This window comes from Pogoniulus pusillus, chromosome 17 (assembly GCF_015220805.1).
Source record: "Pogoniulus pusillus isolate bPogPus1 chromosome 17, bPogPus1.pri, whole genome shotgun sequence".
Classification (NCBI taxonomy): domain Eukaryota; kingdom Metazoa; phylum Chordata; class Aves; order Piciformes; family Lybiidae; genus Pogoniulus; species Pogoniulus pusillus.
The window spans coordinates 15,629,988-15,655,255 of NC_087280.1; the positions used below are offsets into that span (position 1 = coordinate 15,629,988).

Genomic DNA, 25,268 nt, shown 5'->3' on the forward strand with positions numbered 1-25,268 from the left:
TGTCAGGATTTCCACGTGGAAAACAGAAGATGTGCAGCACTGGCTGCAGATACAAACATTCTCTCACTTTTCTTACCCTGCCTCTCCTAAAATCTCAGCCACCTCCCCACCCCCGGTCAGGGCAAAGGGAGGATGCTGCTCTGCTCACTGCTCCTTTTCATCTTCACTGCCCAAACTACTGCCCCACCTCATTAACCTCACTCATCCAAGTCCCACTCTGAATGAGAATGTGCATATATACAAGCCTTTTGCAGCTCATTAATGTCCTCTGAATGATTAATTTATACCTTGCCTGCCCCTTTTTACATACTGGAGGGGGGGGGGGGTAGTGGTGGACTAAAGATTATTTAGGTTCTCATGACAAAACGAAGCATCAAAGCATCACAGAATAGTAGAGGCTGGAAGGGACCTCTGGATATCATCCAGTTTGATCCCTTACCAAGGCAGGTTCACCTAAAGAAGGTCACACAGAAACATGTCCAGGTGGGTTTTGAATGTCTTCAGAAATGGAGACTCCATCATCTCTCTGGGCAGCCTGCTCCAGTGTTCCATCACCCTTAAATTAAAGCAGTTCCTCCTTATGTTCAGATGGAACTTCTTATCTTCAAACTTGTGCCCGTTACCCCTTGTCCTGTCACTGGGCACCACTGAAAAAAGCCTGGTCCCATCCTCCTGACACCCACCCTTTAAATTCCAAGCCCTAAGTGATAGGATTTCTGTTTCTCTGCTGCTGAAGCAGTGGTTCATTTTGTGCTGTGTCATTTTAGTACGAAGTGTCTTCACTCTTTTGCCTCCTCTGATGCTCTCACAAGATAACATACAGCTTCTACTTCCAGGTAAGAATGTTGTAAGCATAGCATTACTTCATAGCCTCACTCAGCCTCTGGATCAAAAGCAAAGGACAGTCTAATATTGGAGAGAAATAAAAATACAGGTATGAAGACATCAGAGGCTTGAGGAAGGAAAGAGTCAATGGAATCCATCACCCAATATTTAGCTCAAGGCCTTTACTAAGTTATGCAAATCTACTCTGAAAAACAAAGGCAAAGTTCTAAAAAACTTTGAGTTAACTGAACAGAGGAAACAAGTTTCAACAGATCTCTGCTTCCCCTTAAACCAACTTGGCACCACCTCAAGAGTTCTACATATGTTTAAAAACAACAGAAGAGCACAGGTCAAAGGAAAGGAGGAAAATCCAGCCCGCACACACAGCCTGGGGATTCTTACAGCCTTAATAATAGGGGGAGGAGGGGGCTTTAAAAAGTGGCCATATATCCTTAGCTTGCTATTCAAAGTTCTTCTGTTACCAATGTGTCCGAGCTGTTCCAAGCCCAAACAATAGAGGAAGGTCATGCATGGAGTCCTGTGTCACTACACTAGCACATGGAGCTTAACCTATTCATTAACGACTGAGAAAACCAAGTCATCAGTGAGGTGACCAAGTTGCTGAGATAGGACTTGAATGTAAGGATGAAGGCAAACTGAAGAATCATTGAAAGACCTCAGTGAGTGAGCAATTCGATGTATATAAATGTAAAGTGATGCCCGTGGGGAAAAGCAGACCAGTCAGACCTCACTTTACATGTAAAGTGATGGGCTCTGGGCTGACCTTTACCACACTGGGGCAAGCTCCTGGGCCCAAGATAAACAGACATAGGAAAACATCAGCTCGGTAGCAGCCAAACACACAAATCATTGTGAGAAATAATTAGGAAGGGAGCAGGGAGCAAATGAGAGGCCATCATAGACTATGAAGCCTCAGTTCACACAGATCTCAAAGGGTGGGTGGGTTTGGTGGTCTCATGCCAAAAATAAAATAAAAATACATCAGGAGTGGAAATGTTCACAGAAGGATGACAGAAGTCCAGAGTGACTTTCCTAATTCAGAAAGAGCGAGAGTTCTCCAGCTGAAAACCACCAAACACGGAGACAGGTATGACAGCAACCTAGAAAATCATGAACAGCCCAAGGAGAGCTGAACGGCATCAGCTGTTCAGATTCTTTCACTACACAACATGTGGGTGAAACCGGTTGGAACCAGGCTTAGAACAAAGCAAGAAGCTGCAGATCAACAAAAATCTCTAGGAAATATTATGAACAAAAAGATTATAGAGGTTCATGAGTCACCTGCAGAACAGATTTATTATGGCTTGTCCATCAGGTTCAGAGGACTAGAGATCAGGAGAATACTGCAGGGAGGTGACAAGTATTTACCACGCTTTGTCCTGGCTTTGCTTTTCCATACAGGCTCACTTCTGGAAGCTGTAGGAGATAATTACAGGGCAGACAGACCCTTGGTTTGAACCACTACAGCTACTTTCACATTCTACCGTTTATAAAGCATGTTTATTTTTAGCCATTTCCTCAGAAACCCAAGCAACATTGTCAAGAGCCTCTCAAAAAATATTACTTCTCAACTGAAAGAGTCCAATTTTAACACCAAAAGAGGTAAATTAAACCAGAGAAAGACCTGGGTGTACACCCTCTAGAAAAATATTATCTGAAACTCTTGTAATTCAAACCAACAGCAGCTCTGATACTTCATTAAAAAAAAATAATTCTGAAGCCCTGCCACAGAGTGGCCTCTGCAGATTCCCTGACGAGATACTGCTAAAGCAACACAGACCCTAGGAAACAGAACAGCTTTGTTTCTGCTGAGCTTCTACAGTTTGCATCTTGGTGCAAGATATTCAGAGGTGCTCTAACAACTCCATAGATAGCCCGAGCACAGCTTGCCTCTAACAGACTATTCAATAAGCTAAAAAATCCACATAAATACTTGGGACTGTTTCAAAAGGCTCTTATTTTGCACCAGGGAAACAAGATCCAACATCTGCATGCACACACACACAAAAAGTGAGATCATTTTGTCAAGGGAGTCTCAAGAAACAATACGAGGAACGAAAGTATCAGAAAACATTCCTATCCCCACAACTTTTTACAGCAGATCCTGCAGCTCGGATTACAGGTTTCACCTGAACCAAACACATTATCTCTATTGCATTTGGCCTCTACTTTTTGAAAAAATAAATACTGGTGAGCTGCACCTCTGCTGAACTGCCAAGCAAAACTATCTTCACTGCTATTTCCATTCTATATTCTGTTTTGCATGCGAACTAATCGTGTTTTCATTTGAAAAGCCAAGAGGAGCAGCCCAAGGCCAGACTGTGCTCTATCAAGGGGGAAGGAGGAACATCTTGCAGAAGGCTGTAAGAGAAGGTAAGCACAAAGTTTCAGCTCTGATTCTCAACTGACTGTCCCATTTCAGGGGCCTACAAGAAGGATGGAGACTGTTTACAAAGGCCAGTAGTGATAGAGAGGCAGTGGATTCAAAATAGAGGTGAAGAATAGATTTAGATTGGATGTTAGGAACAAGTTCTTTACCATAAGGGAAGTAGAACACTGGTACAGGTTGCTCAGGAAGGTGATTGGGGTCCCATCCCTGGAGACAGTCAAGTTGAGACTCAACACAGCTCTGGGCAACCTGATCTAGCCAAGGATGCCCCTGCTGATCACAGAGGGGATTGGACTAGATGACCTGTGGACGTCCTTTCCAACCCAGACCAGTCCCTTCGAGCTCCAGATATCATAAGGAGGATGGAGCCAATTTTTTTTCCAGTAGAGTCCAGTGACAGGACAAGCAGTAATGGGCACAAACCTAATATAGCAAGCTCCATCTAAACATGAGGAGAAAACTCCTTTACATTGACGGTGGTGAAGCAGTGGAATAGACTGCCAAGAGCAGCCTAGAGTCTCCACCTCGAGAGCTTCCTGATGAAAAGATGTCTACCTTCTGCCTATCATTTGTAATCACCTTCCCTCAGCAGATTCACTGCTTTTGAGATCTAACTTCTGAAGCAACCTCTATCTTTTCCAGTAATAGCAGTGGACAGTCTCAGGAATGTTTCTGAGGATGTCAAGGATTCTGTAACAGATCTCTGCTAACAGAAATCCACAGGAATCAAAATTCCTCAAGAATTACACTGGTGTCATAGAATCACCTGTCTAAATCCCATCCTTAAACAAGCTCCTGGCATCTTATTGTCAAAAATATGAGGTACAGCAAGATGATCTGGCAAGAGGCTGGTGAAGAGGAACCTAACGTCAACCTTCCAGGCTGTAAAGGAGATCACCAAGAAAACAGAGTCCTGATCTTCACAGAAGCATAGAGCAGAAAGATGTGAGACAACAGGCACAAGCTGTAATGAGAGGTTTAGGCTGGATATTAAAAAAACAATAAACCCCAAACACCTGTTTTCACCATGAGAATAGTTAAGAAGTGAAAGATGTTGCCCAGAGACATTGTGCAGCCTCCATCCTTGGAGGTTTTAAAGGCCAGACTGGATAAAGTCCTGAGTAACCTGCTTTGACCTCACAGCTGATCCTACTTTGAGAAGTAGGTTGGACTGGAGATTTCCCAAGGTGCCTTCCAATGAACATCACCAAATAATCTAGGGCCAGGATGAAGGGAGCAACTAGGTGTCAACATGAAAATACCACCAAGAAAAGGTAACAGGAGAGTCTCGCTGAATCCCTGAAGAGTTCGGCACAATAAATGGCATCTGGACTGGAAACTGGGCAAAAGCCCTTGTAGTATCCACAAAAACCACAAAAGGTATAGGGAGGAAAACATTACAGAGATAATGGGATGTTTCAGAGTTTACTATTCTGGGAAAGTTGTTGTTTGTCAGCCCCAAAGCAGGGCAGAGATTGAAACTCTGCCTTCCTTGCACTCTCCTGCTGCTAGATGTGCTTCTAGGATAGAAACTGGCAAGTGAAGCATTACCTCCATCCCATGAGGTCCTGGCAGAAGCAGAGGAGGCAGAACTCATACATGTTTATTAGCACGTATCCAGAAAGCTCATTACCATTTCCTAAACAAAACAAGGGAAGTTCACTACAGAGCAATCTTCAGTGATGCACATCAAGTGAATAACACTTATCTTTCTGTCCTCCATGCTGAATAAACTTTAGTCTACCCACAGTGTCTTTGCTCTGCTGCAGAGCTGGCTCTATCCCTACCAAGCAATGGCTTTCAAAGGCTCCTTTTCCTTCTCCATTAATTATCATGCCACTTCCTATATAAATCTCTTGTATATCATCTCCTGTAGACATAAAGGTCATGCTTAGGCTGACCTTTGTTCTAATTGTACACTAGCTTTTCATTTCTTTGTTTCACGTATCCTAGACAAGCCTTATAATACCTACCTTCTGCTCATTCCTACCTTTCCCTGGTCCTGGAACAACACAGAGCACTTTTTGTACCCCCCGCCCTGTATATGCCAAAGGACAGAATATAACAACAGGGACACGGCAGTGAATCTATAGCCAACCCTAATCCCAACAGGAGAATGAGATTAAGCAGGTTGCTGACAAACTCCTGGATCAATAGAGCTGCAATAGAGACAGGAGCCCTAGCAAAACAATCAGAAAAAAGAAATTACATAGAAAGGTCTCTGCCACAGCTCACAGAGAACAATAATATAACGGTATCTGGTTTAGTTTAGTTCTGGCTGCTGTTGAAAATATGGAAGATCAGAACAAGGCTAGATAAAGAAGCATCTCCCATCATCAACTCCATATAGTCTCATTTTCAAAGTCTTAACATCTTCTACTTGTTGTTGTAGTCCCAAAGCTTCTAATTCACTTTGCAATAGCCACATTTTACAGCAGTGACTTCAAAATAGCTTTGATAGCACTGAGTGAAATTACAGAAATAAGCACCCTTTTGTAAGCTACTGGAGCTCCTTTTTTCTCCCTATCTCCCCCTTTAACTAGCAAAATAAGAAAGGTGCTTATTTTCATGAACAGACTGCCACAGAAGGTGCTACATGCAATTTTTGTACCATAAAATCCAATCATCTTAATTTTAAAAAGCCCAAACCAATGCTCCTAGCGTTTATTGGTCTACATAGTGCTGGAATAGTGACAGAGCAATGAGACGATCAATACCTGAGCTGGATCAAGAGGATTCTGAAATTCAGCTGCCCAAGCATGTGTCACAGCAGTCACACAAACAACACATTTCCCCTTTTCTCCCCTCTTAAGAGCAAGACAAACATTTCACAGTGATTCTGGCAGGCACATCTGCGCATTAAGCAGAGATGAAGTTCCTGCTTACAAGCGACAGCACAAGCTGAGGTGGATGGACTGGCAAAGACATAGAAGGTATACAGCAGCCAGCTACTGATGTAAACCTCGTGTTTGCTTTCTTCTTTGTGGCTTTCAACAGGGTTTTACTGTTTTTGGGGGGATGGTGATAGAGCAGAGTCTTCCACCAGAAGGGCACCTGTAACATCCTTCGTCAAAGCCAAAGCTTCTTACAGCAAAAGTAAACAGACATTTCTGAGATAACTTCAGGTTTGTGGACAGAATCCTTTCTTTGTGGAGTTAAAGAGCCAAACACCACCATGTAACAGAAAAGCTGCAACGTTCAACCTATTTCCAGCCATGAGTCCTCTGGGACGCTGGGTCCCAAGGCACAGGAAATAACCCTGCTGAAACACTGACTGACAGCAAGAAAATACTGTTGCTTCAAATTCAACAGCTTCAGCAGAGACCAAGATGCTCCATGCTAATGGAGTCCACCAGACAACTCACCCTGGGGTTCAGCTGCAGATTCACTCATCAGCATTACCACAATCAACAAGGATTACAAGAGATGCTTCAGAGAACTGCAGCAGCTCAGCACTCAGGGTCAGAGAGGGCCGGGGGTATCTCAGCACAATTACAGAGAGCACTCGACTCTCAAGTGTTTGGAAGTTCTCTTTTTGTTTTTCACTATAATGGCACTAAAGCAATAAATGATCAGATGTTGACTTCTACTGGAATGGATTACAGGAACTAAAAATCCACCCTGCCAAACACATTAGTGACAAAGTCTGCATCTCCTTTGTGCCCTAGATGAAGGCAGCTCAGAGTATAAACTATCCCAGGCACCTATAAATAACTTCAGCATCTGAAGGTATCTTATTGGAGCACCTCTCCTCTGAAGTCAGGCTGAGAGAGCTGGGGCTGTCCAGCCTGGAGAAGAGAAGGCTCCAAAGAGACCTTAGAGCAGCCTTTCAGTATTTGAAGTGGGCTACAGGAGAGCTGGAGAGGCACTTGTTACAAAAGCACGGACCACCAGGATGAGAGGTAACAGCTCCAAAAGAGAAGGAGAGCAATTTAGTTTAGACATTAGGAAGAAATTCTTCCCCACGAGGGTGGTGAGGGACTGGAACAGGCTAGGCAGAGAAGTTTTGGAGGCTCCAAGCCTGAAAGTGCTAGGTTGGATGGGACTTTGAGCAACCTGGTCTAGTAGGAGGTGTCCTCACCCATGCCACAGGGTTGAAACTAGCTGATCTTCCAACCCAAACCATTCTAGGATTCTATCATTAACTATCTACACCCTGCTTCATGGGATGGGTTTTTTTTGTGTCTTGTCTGTCTGATCCATAACCATTCTTATCAATGGGCAAGCAGTCCTGAGCCCTTCCCCCCTCCCAGGGTAGCACTTTTCTTTTCATGGAATAAAGCTAAATAAGATGCACCTTCTACTTGCCTCTTATCTTCCAAACATTTTAACTTTCAATTTCTAAATACCTTTTTAACCAAAAGAGAAATTAATTATTCAACCCATTAAGATATCTACTACAAATTACTGGTTCTTCTGCCTGCCTTCATTTCTTTTCACGTGGCAATGAGTAAAAATTCCACTTGCCCAGGCTAACAAACACTTCCAGGCTGGCCCCTAACGCTTTTGAGGGGCTCACATCAGAAGTGTGCTGACACTATATTGACGTGTACACAGTGTGCAGTCTGGTTTTATGGGCAATAAAGAAGTCTTATGGATTGGGGCTTTGACAGCTAAGCAGTGATGCACAGCTGCCAATTTTATTCATTTGATAAGCTGCAATGCCAGTGTTGAAGACCAAAAGCTTATGAAAAAAAAAAGACAAAAGAAAAAAAGAAAAGAAAAAGGTATTTAGTCCCAAATACAGTTAAAAATACAATTACACTGACATGCACCAAATTACAGGCATGAAAATAACGTAATCCGTGGACTCAGATAACAATGAAAAGTAGATTATATTGAATTCAATCACTGAAACATGCAACCCCAGCAACTTCTAAAAGGATTATGCCAAAATAGCTCATAATATAGAGGAGTGAAATTCTAATTGAACATTGAAATAGGTAGCTTATGCTTATTAGCACTGACGACGCAATTTAACCCGACCCTGTTTCCATACCAGAGATCCATTAGTCACTATTACCACCAGCACCTGAAAGCTTTGCTGCTTGTTTCCCCCCCCCAAAAAAAACAACAACAAACAAACGACCAACGTCCCTCTATTTAGGGGAGGGATGTTTCCCAACTGAGTATTTTTTAATGGCTTGTTTTCATCACCATTGTGTGGAAATGCTATTATGAATTTTCATTCAAACTCTTGGCTCACTTCTTTTTTTTTTTTTAAAGTATAAATTGTGTCTAACAAGAAACACACCAGGGATCTCTTCAATCCCCAAAGGCACTTTCTTAAAAGGAGAGAGAACAAAGGAGAAAACCTCCCAGCATGTGCTTTCCAAACCAGCTTCTTAGGACAGTATCAAGAATGACAATACTAGAACATAAGCTTTTCTTTTTCATTCTTTGATCCATGTGTAATTGAATTGATTATTGCAAACTGTGTAATGATTTCCAAAAGACTCGAGTAGAAGGCAAAGATCACAACAATCTAATAACCAATTTAAAGAGATGTAAGAAATATTGAAGGAAAGATTTAATCACTCAAGTATACTCCTTCCAATTAGAAAGAGCTTTAAATAGCTTACCTTGAGATAAATTAAGAGTCTGTATGCAATTATACAGGAATAGTAATTAAGATCAGGAAAATTCACGTATGCCTCAGCCTATGGAGTTCGGGAGGTAACCCACTGACAAACACTTTTCAGTTACCTTGTTTCACCAATAAATGAAAACAGACTGGTTTCATTCACCCACACCTTCGAGGGTACCAAAGAATACAGCATCCTTACTAACCTCCTATCTGCAAAGTATGTTTTTTTTCCCCTGCAACAGGACAAATGGGCAAAAGTCTGAAATGCTCTCCTGATTGTGGCAAGAAAACACATCACAGGAAGTGCTATTTCATGATTTAGACCTCTGTGAAAAAATTATGGCAAGCAGGAATGCCCACTGTTCTTCTGGAGGAAGCCAGCTCTTTAATTTTACTTTGTGCCTTTGGCACCACCCCTCACATCATAAACCCCAACTGATGTGCATGGACACTGCACATGTCTAACCCCACGGTTCTCTATGCAGAAAGGGTGAAAGTTTTAAGAACCTGAACGATTTTTTTTCTGACAAACTTCATCTGGCGAAGTGAGTGAGTTGCTGCACAGCTATTACATTGGATTTTAGTTTTAAAAGGTCACTAAATCTAAAATCGATGCCGTTTGCTAATTAATCAGAGGAAAAACACAACAAAATTTTACCCAAGAAAATTAAAATAATGAAAGGAATTCACTCTTCATTCTTCAAATAGCAGAGTCTTAATCGCAAACCTTCCCTTTAGTTACCTTTCAGCTCTCAAAAGCAGAAAGAATTTAAAAGCAGGCTTTCTGAGGATGTGCTGCTTAAAAAAAAACAACACTGCACCCAACAGCTTTCCATTAGCCACATTTTTCCAAGGAGCACTCACCTCATCCAGGACCTAATAACCGAGCTGTACTACTTCTGGAAAAGCAGTATGTGACAGCTACAACCCCAAGGAGAAATTTCATCCCTCCCCCCCCCTTGTCTTTCCCTTTCCTTCCCGACAGAGGAGGACACACCCACACACCTCTTTTTCTTTGTACAATCTAGAAAAAAAGGAGGGAAAAAAAGTAGTTTTCAAAGTATGAACTTCTGAAGTAACTGGGATTTTTTTTTTAATGTAAACTGCCAAGCTCTCACAGCAACCAAAAAAAAAACAACCCCCACAAATCTTCACAGGCATTGTGTGCAACTATCATACAGTCCTAGCTCGGAGGTATCCTGAGCAGTAAGGCAAAATTCAAAATAAACTGGTCAGATCCCTGAGGCAGCAACAGTGCTTTAAAAATAAAATCATCATAATATCTGTCTAGCAACTCTCAAGAAACAGGTTTCAGGATCAATAAAGAAGTCCAGAATGACAAGCAGGCACAAATACATTTTCGCTAAAGCTCCACCTGTAAAGCTGCAGAGAAGGAGCAAAGGAGAAGCCTCTTCTGCTAGGCTGGTGCAGACCAACAGTGCTCCAACGTCTGTATCCGTACCCAGAGCCTGGAGGCTCTGTGATGGACAACAGGCTTCAGGTTTCAAAGCTCCTAAGATCAATAAATTGTTAATTTTCATAGTGAAATCATGCCTTGCAGCGCTGTCCCTCGACCTGGTGGTCATCTTAAAGACACATCAGCAAAACCAAACCAAAACCAAACACCAAAACACTGTATTCCCTAGGTCTGATGGTTTTTTAAGCCCACTTGAGTCATTCTGCTTCTAAAAGCATCACGTAAACCCAAGCTGGCTACTCTGCACCAAAAACTCTTAAAAAGTCAGTCACTAACACAAAGATTATCAAAAGTTTAACACTGGAATTACATCTTGACCCTCTATCTCATGATGTGAGAAGCAGCATTAGGAAGAAAAATTAAAAGCTTGAGGCCAACACAACTCAAGCAGTATGTTCTTGGAGATAACTGGAAAACCAAAAGCCAGAGGAAGAGTTAAAGATCTACTTTTCCTGACCTGGCAGACAGAGACCCCAAAAAAGGTGGAGCACGGACAAGACTTTCTACTTCTTTACATCCTGACAGCTCTTTAAGGCACCTAAAAATGAAAGCGCAATAAAGCTTTGATGCAGAGAGAACTGAGCCCTACTGAAACTCTAGGGTAAGACGAAACATTTCTCCAGTCAGACTTTAGATACCCTGTAGTTCACATGAGGCATTTAACATACTCCTGATGGAGGTCTTTTGCTGCATTAGAGTAGGAGACAGGAGCCCTCCTGATGAAGAACAAGCCTAAGGCAACTGCAATTAAATCTTCCAACTTTTAAACGCACTGCTGGGTGTGCAAGGCAGAGTTTGCACCCCCAAAAAAACTTCCCAATCACTTTAGGAAAAGGTCTTTTTCGGTAGTATTTTGTGTATGTGCGTGTACAAGGCGGATACCTCATCACCCCCCCATACCACCACCACTATCTCCCAAAATATGTCATAAAACGCACTTTGCAGTTGCTCCCTCTCCTCTTCCCCGGGTAGAATCCAACCTGAACGCACTGCACATCCACCCAGCAAGATCCAACCCCCACCGCCCAGCCTGACCCACTCGGGGAGTTGCAACTTCGTTCCAGGGTGCTTCAGAGCACCAGGTTTCGACGCGTTTCGCAGGGTGACAGGGACAGCCACAAGCTGAACACCTTCCAACTCCTCAACATCTGCTTCGGAAGTCCTTTATTCACCGGGGTGGAAAGGGGCCGAGGCAAGCGAGGCTCCCCCGCCGGTGTGTCCCCCGCTCCAACCCCCTCACCGGGCAGCGAGGGCGCTCGTTGAGAACCGGCCGCCTGTCACCGGCGGGCAGAGCCGGTCCTCCGGGCCCCCTCCCCGCCCGGAGCCGCTGCCGGAGTCCCCTGGAAACTTTGCGAGAAGCCCGACAGACCGACCCCCGCCTCGGGGGCGGCCGAGTCGCGCTGCCCAGCGCCGGCAACTCCCCGGGGCTCCCCCCCGGCCGCCTCCGCCCTCACCCCTGCTCCGACCCGGCCCGAGTCCAACCTTCCACCTCCGTCGGACTCTGAGGGGAGCCCTCCCCGCCCGCCCCCGCTGCCACTCGGTGGGGCTGCCCGGCAGAGAACGGCCGGGCGGGAGGCGAGGGGAGGACAGCTCCGCTCCCCGCCCCGCTCCGTCCCTCAGCCCCCGCTGCCGGCGGGGCGCCGCCGCAGCCACCCCGACGAGGCAACGGCGCGGAGCGTCTCAAGGCACCGGCGGCGGCTTGGCTCGCTCCCAGCGCGCAAGGGAACACAGCCTCGGCGGCCCCGAGCGCAGCAGCGAGGGGCATCGCGAAGGGAATTGAAGCTGCGCTTTACCTTTAGTTCCGCACTGTCCGCCATCTTGCAACTCCGGGCGCAGGCGCAGTGAACCCCGCCGGGACACCGCCCCCCCGCCGCCCCCCCGCCGGCACGCAGCGCGCAGCGTTTGAATCGCGGCGCCATTTTGTCCCTCCGCGCTCGGGCGGGCCGGGCCAGGCGCCGAGAGCTGCGCACAGCGCCCTGGGGTTCTGCCCCAGCGCTGCGGGGAGTGCTCGGCCTCCGGCGCGGGGACCGTCGATCCGCCCTACTTGGAAAGTTTCTTCCTATGCCCTGACAGCGTAGCCCTTCTCGGTGCCTGCCGTGCTGCCCGCTCCGTGGAGGGAGTGCGGGCGGCTCTCCCGCGGCCGGGCCGCTGAGGGTGCCCGCGCCCCGGCTCTGCTCAGCCCCGCCGGCGTGCTGGAGGCCGTCTGGAGTAGAATCATCAGAGGAAAGAAGTGGACACGCATTCCTGTATTCATGAGTTGATTAAATTTGCAATTTGCAACTCTGCTCCCTGCTACTTAATTCGCTACTTTAAGCGTCTTAAGAGTGAAGAAAGTACGAGGTGAAGTTGGGGAGTCCCGGCCAGGTTGGGGCTAGGGGACCGGCTCCGACCCGCCCGTTAGGCTGAGCCTCAGCAGGTGGCACCGCGGCTGTGGTACCAGCTGGGACAATGTCCTGCTATCAGCCATCCTCCAGCTCCTCTGCACGAAGCTGGAAATTAGAAGTTCTATTTTCCTCAGCTTCTGCAAGGGAAATTCAGGTAATCAGTGTGAGTTCGTTCAGGTTCTCATCTAGGAAAAGCAATATTAAGTTTTCTTAGGAGGGCATACATAGAGTTTTTAGAATCACAGAATCATAGAATCAAGCAGGTTGGAAGAGACCTCCGAGATCATCCGGTCCAACCTAGCACCCAGCCCTAGCCAATCAAATAGACCATGGCGCTAAATGCCTCATCCAGGCTTTCCCTGAACACCTCCAGAGACCCACATCATACCATTTTTGAGTCAAATGTGGGTTTTTGTAACAGTAGGTTGGAAAAACATAAACCAAAAATGCTACCTGGCAGGATGACTGCATCAACTGTGAAGCTGTTCAGCTTAAGTACAAATACTTCAGTCACAATGCCTTAGCATGATTCAGCTTCCTTTTTTTGCCTGTGTGTTACTCTGATCACAGATTATAGACTTACCCCACTTCAGTGCATAAAGTGAAAAAAAAAGTTGGTGAACATGACCAATATTGTACCTCCTTTTAAGTGAGAGACAAAATTTGCAGCGCTCCTACAGCTGCTGTAACATTAATCATCGTACGTTCAGCAAGCACTCCTATTATCTGCATTGCAAGACAAAAAAATGCAGTAATATCTCTACTCTACAGATTAAAGAAAGCATGCTTGAGGCCACACAGGGAATCGGCAGTAAAAAGATTACCACTCATGATTATTACTGAATTATAATTTATGCCTCCCACTGGATTTGAATAGTTGGCCACAATTTAAAATCAGGTAGTTTCCACTGAGGGAAGAATGTGATAGTGGAATCAAGTATCTTTCTAGTAAGTAGCTTTTTGATGCCATCCTGTTTCTCAGCAAGAAGATACACAAAGTCTTGAGTCTCTAGCCGAAGGGAAACATCCCACACCTCTTTCCAAACATTTAATTCCAAAGCATTTCACCCAGAAACATTCCCTTTTCTTGGTCTCAAGATGGGATCGACTGACAACTCGGGTACACCTTTTCACTCCTCACTGAAACTCCTCCAGGACACAGGTACATCCCATTTCTGTGGCAGACACACCGCTGTTCTCACTGATTCCTTTTGCAGTTCTCGGTGCTCAGCACTGGCATAGCAAATGAAGCATTCAGAAAATGAGGAGCAATTAGAACAGGCTGATAAGTAATACTCTGATACTCTGGCTTAATACTGCGTGTAATGAAGAGTTATCATAGTGTCTAAAACGCTGGTTTGGGGAGGGGGCAGGGTGCTAGGCAAGATCTCTTAAAAAAAAAAAGAAGTCAGATGACTACCCAGTACACCCACATGCACCATAATTAGCTGATCTATTTCAGTGGTCTGAACCAACCCAGTTTAGACTCCTTCTTTTTTAAATGCTTGCATATGTTTAACAATCATCATCTAATCTGATCTGTGAGTTTGTGTCTGGTAGAAAGGATTTGGAGAAAAGATCTGGAAGAGTATAGTATAAAGATAAATCCTTTCTTTTTTTTTCTTTTTTTTTTCCCCCCCCAGCCTGAAAGAAGCTTGCTGCATAGCAAACAGTTTTCCCTCTGCTTCTGCACTTCCTACCAAATTCAGTGGGATGTGGACATGTGCTTAAGTGCTTTGCTAAATCATGGCATAACACTATCAAACCTGACACATGGCCATAAACCACAGCGTCCTCTTTCAAACCCGGCTTTAAATAACACAGGCTAAGAATGCCTTCAGATACATCAAAATAAGGAAGTGAACTAAAAGAAGAGGGTACAGAATATTCAAATCCAAATTCACCCTAAACACTGCAAGTGCTTTTGCAGATGAAACCCCTTTATTTTTCAGTCTGGAACTTGTTTGTTTTAATGTGGTATATTCTTCTGCATCAAGAAGGAATTTCATGTGAAAAGCAATCTGCGCTTCTATTTTTAGGCAATTATTTACATGTAATGAAATTTTGTTCCTCTCTGCTCCTGAGACTCAGAAGATGGTTTCTTTGCCAAGAAAAGATTTTTGTCAACACAAAGTAATTTTCCAAGGTGCTCTCAGTTGCTCCAGCTCTGCCAGTGATGGCAACACTCAGATCTGTCACGATTATGTCTTCCTTTCAAAAGGATGTGCCTATCAAGAAGTGCAACTGGGGTACAACCAAAACAGGTAAGAACACTTCCAAATAAGTCTTCCAGCTGGCATCACTTTTTTTTTTTTTCCCTGAGTTACAACTAGAAGATTTTTTTTTCTTTTAACTTTTGCTGGAGACAGAAAGAAACAAAGATCAAGATTTTCCTCAACCATTGAAAGTTTGGGTATTTTCAGTTCCCCATTTTCAAAAGTTCATTTACCCCTTTCTGCCATAGTGCAGTGAGATGCCCAATTTCCAGAATCACAGAATCATTAAGGTTGGAAAAAGACCTTTAAGAACATCAACCTTCTACCCTTTCTTCTATTTTCCTATTCTGTAACCTCCCCAAAAATATATCCTGTCACGTAACTCATTTGCTTAAAACCCCGTTCAGACACAATAACATTTTTTAAACATATGCATTTTTTCAGCTAACATGTTGTTTTCATTAGACTGAGTCTCCAGGATTTTTCCCTCTCTGGCTAATAGTCCAAACTTACTCTCTGCCCAAAAGTAATGGGGGAGGCATTTTTTAATATTATTTAATGATGGATGCTCAAGGACTCATATTTCTTGACAGAAAAACATGGCCAAGCCATAAAAAAAATATCTTTTATCCCTGAGATTGTTTGAAGCATGAAAAATATTTAGATGTGTCACTGAACCTTTTTTGGGAAGAGGGGGGAGGGGCAGGAAGAGAAAAAGTCCTAGAGGTACATTTTAGGGACAGTTATTTGGCTGTATGGGAAGAAAATGGAATAGCCAGTACATCAGATAAGACAGTTTCGTATGTGGCCTTGCTCAGTGTGCTCTGTAGTAAGTTCAGCACCGAGTGAGACTTGGCTGGTGCACACACCTCACTCTAAAAAACACATCCAAGTGTAATACTGTATAAAATTCATAGAATCACAAACTGGTTTGGGTGGGAACGGACCTTTCAAAGTCATCCAGTCCAACTCCTTGCAGCTAAGCAGGGACATCTGCAACTAGAGCAAATTGCTCAGAGCCCTAAACAACCTGCAATGGGTCCAGAGATAGGGCATCTCTCACCTCTCTGGGCAACTTGGGCCAGGCTTTCACCATTCTTAGTGTCAAACATTTCTCCCTTCTCTCTGGCCTGAATCTCCCTCTTTTCATTTGAAGCCATCACCCCTTGTCCTGCCACAACAGGCCCTGCTCAAAAGTCTGTCCCCAGCTTTTTTATTTGCCCTTTTAATTATACTAATTACATATTGTATCATATTTTATTACCATTGTGTCTGAAATTTGGCCCAAAGCAAGGACTGAAGCTTAGGAAAGGAATATTCCTTACACCTTTGCTGCCTGGCTCAGTAAAATACACAGAGAGGGAGTTGATCACCGAAGATCCTAACCACAGGAAAGACACTGGACTGTTCTGCTAGTGTCACCACTTTTCCATCCTTAGATCTCCCGGTACAACAAGGCTATTGCACTATGGAAAGCATATGTAAATGAGTTACTCTAATCTTTAATTACACATGCAGCGTTACAGCCTGACACATCCCAGCTTCATTTGCCTGTTTCCTGTTCTTTCAGTTCTGAAATATCAGCTTGCCTCACTGCTCTACACACACCGCTGTGGTTTTACAACACCCACTACTCCAAGCCTACCATCGCTACCCCACAAATCTTTCTCCTTGTTTTTTTGAGTGCCCTGTGTGTTGTATTCCCAGCCTAGAATTACACATTCCAAGTCAAACCCTGCTCCCTACATACTTCGCAGCTGCACAAGGGATTGCAGCTTCAAGACAATAGTAATAGGCGCAACAATTAGTCCATTCCTTACAGCTATTTGCTTTGCCTTTTCCTCTGGACTGTCAATGGATGATATTTGCTTGTTCCTGGCACTCCTCTAATGTTCTTCATAATTAAGCTATTCTATATTTGGACTGTGTCGAATAAAGTATCACTCATGTCAGATGAAGACAATGTTTTAAGGTGAGGATGAACAGAGCAAGGTGTTTCACTTCCTTTAGGATCAGCCTGCTGTGGCTGCCCAGCCATGCCGCACAGCCTACAGTTTGCAGCCATCATTTCCTCTCTGCGTGGTGCCTTTCAGGTTTTGCACCTTCCTACAGAGCAGGTGCAGGCCAGGAAGAGTGCCTGGATTGCCTTTAAACCAACCACAGAAGTATCTCATGGTGGAGGTTGGAAAGAACTTCGGGAGATGATCCAGTCCAACCTCCTACTAAAGCAGGGGCACCCACAGCAGCTTTCCCAGGATCACAATGGCCAGGTGGGTTTGGAAGCTCTCCAAAAAAGGAGCCTCCACAACCTCTCTGGGCAGCCTCCTCCAGGGCTCTCACTCCAAAGAACTTTCTCCTCATATTCAGATGGAGTCTCCTGGGTTCCAGTTTGTGCCCATTGCCCCTTTTCCTGTCACTGGGTACCACTGAGAAGAGTCTGTCCTCTTCCTCTTTCCCACACTCTTTATTGCTTACTGAGCATTGATTAGATTCTCTCTCAGGCTGCTCTTCTCCAGGCTCCACAGCCTCAGGGCTCTCAGCCTTTCCTCCTCACAGAGATGATCCAGACCCCTCAACATCTTTGTAGCTTCTTGAACTGGGGAACCCAGAATTGGACACAACACTCCAGTTATGGCTTTACTGGGGCAGAGCAGAGTGACCTGCTGGCCACACTGTTCTTAATGTGCTCTAGGGTGCCATTGGAATCTTGGTCATGAGGGCACCACTGACAAGAGTCTGAACCCATCCTATTTCCCCCAGCCCTTTAGCTCTTGCTGAGCATTGATGTGGGTTCCTCTTTGTGCTCATTGTCCCTTGTCCTGTCACTGAGCACCACTGGCAAGGGTCTAGGCACATCCCCTTGCCCCCTGCTCTTTAGGTCCTGCTGAGCATTCATCAGATCCCCTCTCAGACTGCTCTCCTTCAGGCTTTACTGCCCCAGGGCTCTCAGCTTTTCCTCCTCACAGAGATGCTCCCAGACCCCTCAATGTCTTTGTAGCCTCCACTGCATTCTACCCAGTCTCTTTTGAACTATTCTATCCCTGTATCTTTTGAGCTGGGGGCTCTAGAGCTGAACCCTGCACTCCAGCTGCTACCTCACTAGGGCAGAGCAGGAGAATCTCCCTCAACCTCCTGGCCAGATATCACACAAAATGCTTCCACACAGCCTCAGTTCATCTTTTATACAACAGCAGAACTCCTTTACACCAAGAGAGTTCACGTGATGGGGCACTGCCTTCAGTATAGAAATGAGATATCCTACAGACAGTCTCAGCTACAAAGCTGGCAGCATCCCACTGATCTTGCAGCATTTAGTTTGACTCTCCCCAAAATAATTTCTGTAGCTTTTACCCCAGGGAAACTGCCAGTGTTGAACAAATCTAGCTCTGAATGTTCACTTTTCTCTGGGTTTCAGTTGAATCATTACTATTTTTTTTTTTTTCTGGTTTTGGATTTGGTTTTGGTTGGTTTGGTTGGTTTTTTTTTTAATATATATTAAATCTAGAATATTTATTTCTCTGAGAAATGATCATTCCTGAGATACTTATCTACACTTTTAAAAGCATTTCCTTTGGCTGAGTCAAATGCAGACATTTTTGTCAACAAAATTCCGCTTTGCTGAATCACAGTTGCAGTTTTTTTCTTTCATTAGCACCCATTTCTCTAATGTGGGGATGCAGCAAGACAAGAAAGAGTCAAAAAACAACTGCAACAGACCTTTGCTGATCCATAGTGAGAGGAGTCCATGGCACCATATCAAAGCCAATACCTAGAGAGACAAATGCTTCAGATGCTTTAAACCATTCAAGAAACATTCAAATATGAGGACAGAGAATCACAGAAAACTACATCCATCTCCAAAATGTCTTCTGAGAGATGAGATAAACTTTTAATTAAGCTCTACTGACTTAGAGCATCAACAAAATCAGGTTTTAACTGCCTCAGACTCTCTCATTCCAGTTAAAAGTGACTTTAAGACTCCAAGGTCTCCTTGCTTTACAAGTTAGTTTCTACAGGTACTAAGCAGTCCCTAATTCCAGTAGAATTCTGCTGAAAACTGACACCTTAATAATCAAGGTGCTGCATTTTCCAGAATTTGGATTGAGAGTAAGTCTTGGTTATGATATTTTGTCTTACTCCCCCACTTCATCCACCTTCACAGTACATGCAACATAGCAACATTTTCATACAATCTTAGAGCATTTTTGCATCATGCAGTGATCTAGAAAAATACTTGTTAGCATTCAGGTCTCTTTCCTCCTCCCTGTCCTACAGTTTCCACTATGGACCCACACATGGAAGTCGTGTGTGAGAAGTTGACAAAGAGAGACTGAGAGCCCTGGAGCTGTTGAGCCTGGAGAAGAGCAGCCTGGGAGAGGATCTGATCAATGCTCAGCAAGACCTAAAGAGCGGGGGGCAAGGGGATGTGTCTAGACTAGCCCTGGAGCTGTTGAGCCTGCAGAAGAGCAGCCTGAGAGGGGATCTGGATCAATGCTCAGCAGGACCTAAAGAGCAGGGGACAAGGGGATGTGTCTAGACCCTTGCCAGGGGTGCTCCGTGACAGGACAAGGGACAATGAGCACAAAGTGGAACCCAGGAGGTTCCATCTGAAGAAAAGGAGAAAATTCTTTAGTGTGAGGGTGCTGGAGTCCTGGACCATACTGCCCAAAGCAGTTGTGGTGTCTCCTTTTTTTGGAGAGCTTCCAAACTCCCCTGGCCATTGTGATGCTGGGCAAGCTGCTGTGGGTGCCCCTGCTTTATCAGGGTGAATGATCTCCAGAAGTCTCTTCCAACCCCCACCACACTGAGATTCTGTGCAACATAGACAGCATAGAAGTAGTTACACAGAAGTAACATAGATAAGTATAGGTGAAGATTATTACTCATGGAAGCAATGTAGACAACAGAGATGCTGGTTTGTCTTCTCCAGTCTTTTAACTCTCATCTTGTCTACGGTAGTTCAGAGTCGAGTTGGATAAAGCACTGAGTAATGAGCCAGCAGCTGTGCTCTGCTCACTGGCACAGAGACAGTATCTGCTCTGAAATCCTCCTGTCTTCATTTTTTTACCTAATCGCTCTTTCTAAAGAACCACTTAAGTCATAGGAACACTGTAAATAAAACTGAGTTCCAGGAGCAAGCAGAGTTTGCTTCAGATGGCTCATATGAAAACAACAGAGATAATTATACTGTAGTAATTACCTGAAAATTATATGTATGTTGTTTTTCCACCAGTCAATACTGCTATTTTTGAACTTTGCATTGTTCTCATGGATTGCTGGAGTCATGCTGTCTCTGCATGGTCTTCTTGTCTCATCATTAACTGAACCTCTGGTTTTGGTGAGAGTGGTTCAGGAGAAGATTCAGCTGCAGCATGAGCTATTTAGCTCAGACCTCTGCTACTCACTTGCACTCTCCACCACCACTCTATCCTCACCTGGGCTGAATTTGAGCAAATGGTTCTATTTTAACAGTCTTTTCATAGAACCATAGAATCAGTTAGGGTTGGAAGGGACCACAAGGATAATCTAGTTCCAAAACCCCTGCCATGGGCAGGGACACCCTAGCCTAGATCAGGCTGGCCAGAGCCCCTTCCAGCCTGACCTTGGGCAGGGACACCCAACCCTACATCAGCCTGGCCAGAGCCTCTTCCAGCCTGACCTTAAACAACCTCCAGGGACAGGGCCTCAACCACCTCCCTGGGCAACCCATTGCAGGCTCTTACCACTCTCATGCTGAACAACTTCCTCCTCCACATCCAGCCTGAACCTCCCCATCTCCAGCTTCACTCCATTCCCCCTAGTTCTGTCGCTCCCTGACATCCTGAAAAGTCCCTCCCCAGCTTTTTTGTAGCCCCCCTTCAGATACTGTAAGGCCACAAGAAGGTCACATCAGAGCCTCCTCTTCTCCAGCCTGAGAGCATGGATTATAAGACTCTGGCTCTACAAGAGGACTCTAAATCAGCCTCTAAATAAAATGCACTCTTGCACAATGAAGGAGACTGAAAATCCACCCTAAGCCAGCTCAGAACTTCTGATTTTGAGGAGTTTCATTTCCTCGCCTGCCCTGGGTGTGGCATGTTATCGTTGTCTGGCTTTTTTGTTTGAAGAGCCACCAATAAAGGCACCAGAGGGAGGGCAGGCAAGCGCTGTGAGGGTGAGTGTCACACCCCACTCCCAAGAAGGGAATGCTGTCGAGCAGCAAGAATGGGAGTCAGGAATTTTTTTGGCTCAGATCCAAACAGACTCCTGCCATATTACCTGCTTCTGACCGAGTCGTGGGGTGAGATGTGCTCAGAATGGCTCCTTTGTGGAACGGAGATGGTAATAACAACTATCTCCCTGGACTGTTGAGAGGAAATTAATTAACATTTGGAAAGTACTTTGAGATTCTTGGATGAAAGATGCTGGAGCTGGAATGCTGGCAACATTAAAATAAGTTGGAATCATCTTAATATTTATTGCGTACGGAGCTTTCATCTTCAAAGCTCTTTACTAACATCAATGAATTAACAAAGAAAATATTAATAAAGATCATATTTACCCATAAAATTATTCTCCCAAAGCATATATAAATAGATCTGCCTCCAGTTAGAAAATACTATTGAAAGAGAAAACCTAAGCACCAACTCCAGCATCAGGCACTAAATCCCTGGTGGTGCTGTCCACAGCAAGCCTACTTTGAACTAGGAATTATTAGTTTATACTTCTAATGAGGATAATAGAGCAAGGGGACACAGTCTCAAGTTGTGCTGGGGGAAGTATAGGCTGGATGTTAGGAGGAAGTTCTTCCCAGAGAGAGTGATTTGCCATTGGAATGGGCTGCCCAGGGAGGTGGTGGAGTCACCGTCCCTGGAGGTGTTCAAGAGAAGACTGGATGAGGCACTTAGTGACATGGTTTAGTTGACTGGATAGGTTGGACTGTAAGATCTTGGAGGTCTCTTCCAACCTGGTTGATTCTATTCTATTCTATTCTAATTGGACCTTAATCCTGATCCAGCAGCACTGAAGTGTATCACTGACTACCAGGGGTGAAAAACCAAGACAGCAAAAGAAGGAGGAAGAGCAGCAGTCAGGAAACACCTCGGCTGTGCTAAGCTATAGCAAGCAGGAGATGACATTCCTCTGTGCAGGAGGATATTGTGTTGAAGTGCAGTTTGTTGTGTCTTTAGAATAAGCTACAGAGAAACTGGCTGTGTCACCAGGAGAGACCCAGCAGCCCTGGATATTCCTCATCCAGCTCCAGAATCCAGAGCATCCCAGAGCAAGCTATCCAAACGATGCATGTAAGGAATCCTACACTTCTTTTTTCCCTCTATTTTTTTTTTAAGGTGTGTTCTTACTGGCACAGACACGACTATCACATTAGCACTGGGAAGCACAGCCCAGCAATTTACTGCAAACCAGTAAATGAGACAGTCCTTCCAAGTGCATTATCTGCATTGATTTCCACCCAGCGCTTCAAGAACAGCCGAGAGACCTTTCCCTTTGTGTTCCATTTGCCACTCACCTTCTCCATCACAGCTGTAAGGATAAAGAAAAAAACCCAGAGAAAAAAGCATTCTGGTGTTGCCCCACTACAGACAAACACACACACACACAGATCCCCTTTATTTTGAACTAAACACATTTCCAGTGGTCTCCTTCACTACAGCAAACACAGAGTTGCCAGCACTCGCTTTGATGAGGGACTCGGATACATTCCAGAACGTAATGGGCTATAATAGATTTTTTTTGTTGCTGTTGTTTTAATCTATAGAGCACTTTGTAGACTCTGGAGGTCATTTTAGGCAGCCCATCAATGTTCAGTATCAATATTTCTGTTTGGCGTGTTCTCTGCACGCCCATCAGCAGTACTCACCAGATGTGCACGCCGCAATCCCAGAGCCTTTTGCTCCTCTCTCCAGACCAGCTGTGAACACCCCACCTTATCTGGGCAGTTTTTTGTGGCCCAGTCTTAGAACCATAGAGTCATAGAATCAACCAGGTTGGAAGAGACCTCCAAGATCATCCAGTCCAACCTAGCACCCAGCCCTATCCAATCAACCAGACCATGGCACTAAGTGCCTCATGCAGGCTTTTCTTCAACACCTCCAGGGACAGTGACTCCACCACCTCTCTGGACAGCCCATTCCAATGCCAATCACTCTCTCTGCCAACAACTTCCTCCTAACATCCAGCCTAGACCTTCCCTGGCACAACTTGAGACTGTGTCCCCTTGTTCTGTTGCTGGTTGTCTGGGAGGAGAGACCAACCCCACCTGGCTACAGCCTCCCTTCAGGTAGTTGTAGACAGCAATGAGCTCTGCCCTGAGCCTCCTCTTCTGCAGGCTGCACACCCCCAGCTCCCTCAGCCTCTCCTCACAGGGCTGTGCTCCAGGCCCCTCACCAGCTTTGTTGCCCTTCTCTGGACATGTTCCAGCACCTCAACATCTCTCTTGAATTGAGTGGCCCAGAACTGGACACAGTACTCAAGGCGTGGCCTGACCAGTGCTGAGTACAGGGGCAGAATAACCTCCCTTGTCCTACTGGCCACACTGTTCCTGATACAGGCCAGGATGCCATTGGCTTTCTTGGCCACCTGGGCACACTGCTGGCTCATCTTCAGCCTACTATCCACCAGTACCCCCACATCCCTCTCTGCCCGGCTGCTCTCCAGCCACTCTGTCCTCAGCCTATAGTGCTGCTTGGGGTTGCTGTGGCCAAAGTGCAGAACCCTGCACTTGGCCTTGTTTGGTCTCATCCCAAGATGAGACTGAATTGTCAAGACCATTGCTGTTCCTTAAGACCTAGCTGTAGGCTTCATAAAGTTATTCAGCAGATTAAAGTGTCTTAGTTAATCTCTTCCACGACACTGAGGCAGAGCTTCAAATATGTTTGGGTTTGGACAGAAACCAAATGTTACCTTTGGGAAATATGCTTTAATATTAGCATTAGACATAGCTTTTGGGTTCCTTCCAATAACTTTGCTGAATTATAAGGGGGGGGGGGGGGAGGGGTTGTTATTGGTGTTTTTCTTCATGTCTTGTATTTATGTAGCATAGTTGGACAGACCTCTTTTTTTATTAGCATTCAGTGCTTCTGGTGTTATGGGAGAGAGTTGCAACTATTAACTTCTAGATTAATACAATGGTTTGGGTTGGAAGGAACCATAAGGATCATCTAGCTCCAACCTCCTGGCATGGCAGGGACACCTTTCACTAGACCAGAGTGCTCAAGGCCACATCCACCCTGACCTTGAACACCTCCAGGCAGGAGGCATCCACAACCTCCCTGGGCAACCTGTGCCAGACTCTCACCACCCTCACTGGAAAGAATTTCTTTCTAATATCCAGTCTAAATCTCCTCTCCTCAAGCTTCAATCCATTCCCCCTTGTCCTGTTCACTACAAGCCTTTGTAAGAAAGTCTCTTCCCAGCTTTCTTGTAAGCCCCTTGCAGGTACTGGAATTATTCTACATAACACCTAAGACATGATGAGGAACCACTTAAGAGCACATCACCTCTCTGGTCTGGTCTCATGAGGGTGGTACATTTGGGCACAGGTAGCATTTTGTAGGCTAGAAAAACTCCCCATGTGAGCAGGAGAGATTATTTCTGTTAACAACTATACCATAGCTGCAGAAAGCACTTCAGCAGCAGGCAAGACTGACACCCAGACAAACAGCCAAGGTCTTTTTCCTCACCATGTGATCCTTCCATAATCCTGCATTTCTCTCCTGGATCAACAGGTTCCTCTTTATTTGTCACTGTCAGCTCTCAGCACAAAGAGCCTTTTGTCTGTAGCTCTGACCCAAACACACAAGACCTTTTTTTTTCCCCGTGTCCATCCTTGGCCATATGCTTTCAACTGGACTAATGGCTTTCCAGGCTATAAAGCAGAACCTTGACCCCAGGAGGGGAGAGGGTTGTGTGACAGTATCTCTCTGTTTTGCCATCATAATTTATCCCTGCTGCCAGCACGAGCTGCTGAGTAGAGAGCACAATCCAGCAGAAATACTTGAACCTCATCTGCTCTAAGGCTCACACTATGGATACTGACACGGTGGCAGCAGCTTCTGATGCCCTGGCTCAGAGAGGGGAAGACTCAAGACAGTCAATAGCTACCTTTTTATGGCCTCTTCTTCTTCATTATCGCTGGTGGGGTGAAGCTATCATAGAATGGTTTAGGTTGGAAGGGACCTCAAAGATCAGCCAGTTCCAACCCCTGCCACAGACAGGGACACCTCCCACTACAACAGGTTGCTTAAGGCCTCATCCAACCTGGCCTTGAACACCTTCAGGGAGGTTGTGGATCACAGAATCACATCTTTGATCACATTTGGTGATTCTGTGATCCACAACCTCCCTGGGCAACCTGTGCCAGTGTCTCACC

At 45.2% G+C, this 25,268-nt stretch overlaps 1 protein-coding gene across 12 annotated transcripts in view; it reads right to left on the reverse strand.

The window, feature by feature from the left end:
• PIAS1 (protein inhibitor of activated STAT 1) overlaps positions 1 to 25,268 on the reverse strand; it is a 113,043-nt gene that overhangs the window by 71,377 nt on the left and 16,398 nt on the right. For 6 of the 12 annotated variants that reach the window (XM_064157881.1, XM_064157883.1, XM_064157879.1 and 3 more), the window contains 2 exons: positions 18,617 to 18,668; positions 12,093 to 12,820 (listed from right to left, as the gene is read on the reverse strand). In XM_064157881.1, the coding sequence (XP_064013951.1) occupies positions 12,093 to 12,218 (126 nt within the window). In that variant the 5' untranslated portion in view covers positions 12,219 to 12,820; positions 18,617 to 18,668. Of the gene's footprint in view, positions 1 to 10,756; positions 10,776 to 12,092; positions 12,821 to 13,809; positions 13,917 to 18,616; positions 18,669 to 22,757; positions 22,854 to 25,268 lie in introns of those variants that run through there. The other 6 variants (XM_064157884.1, XM_064157880.1, XM_064157886.1 and 3 more) reach the window with 5 other exon arrangements.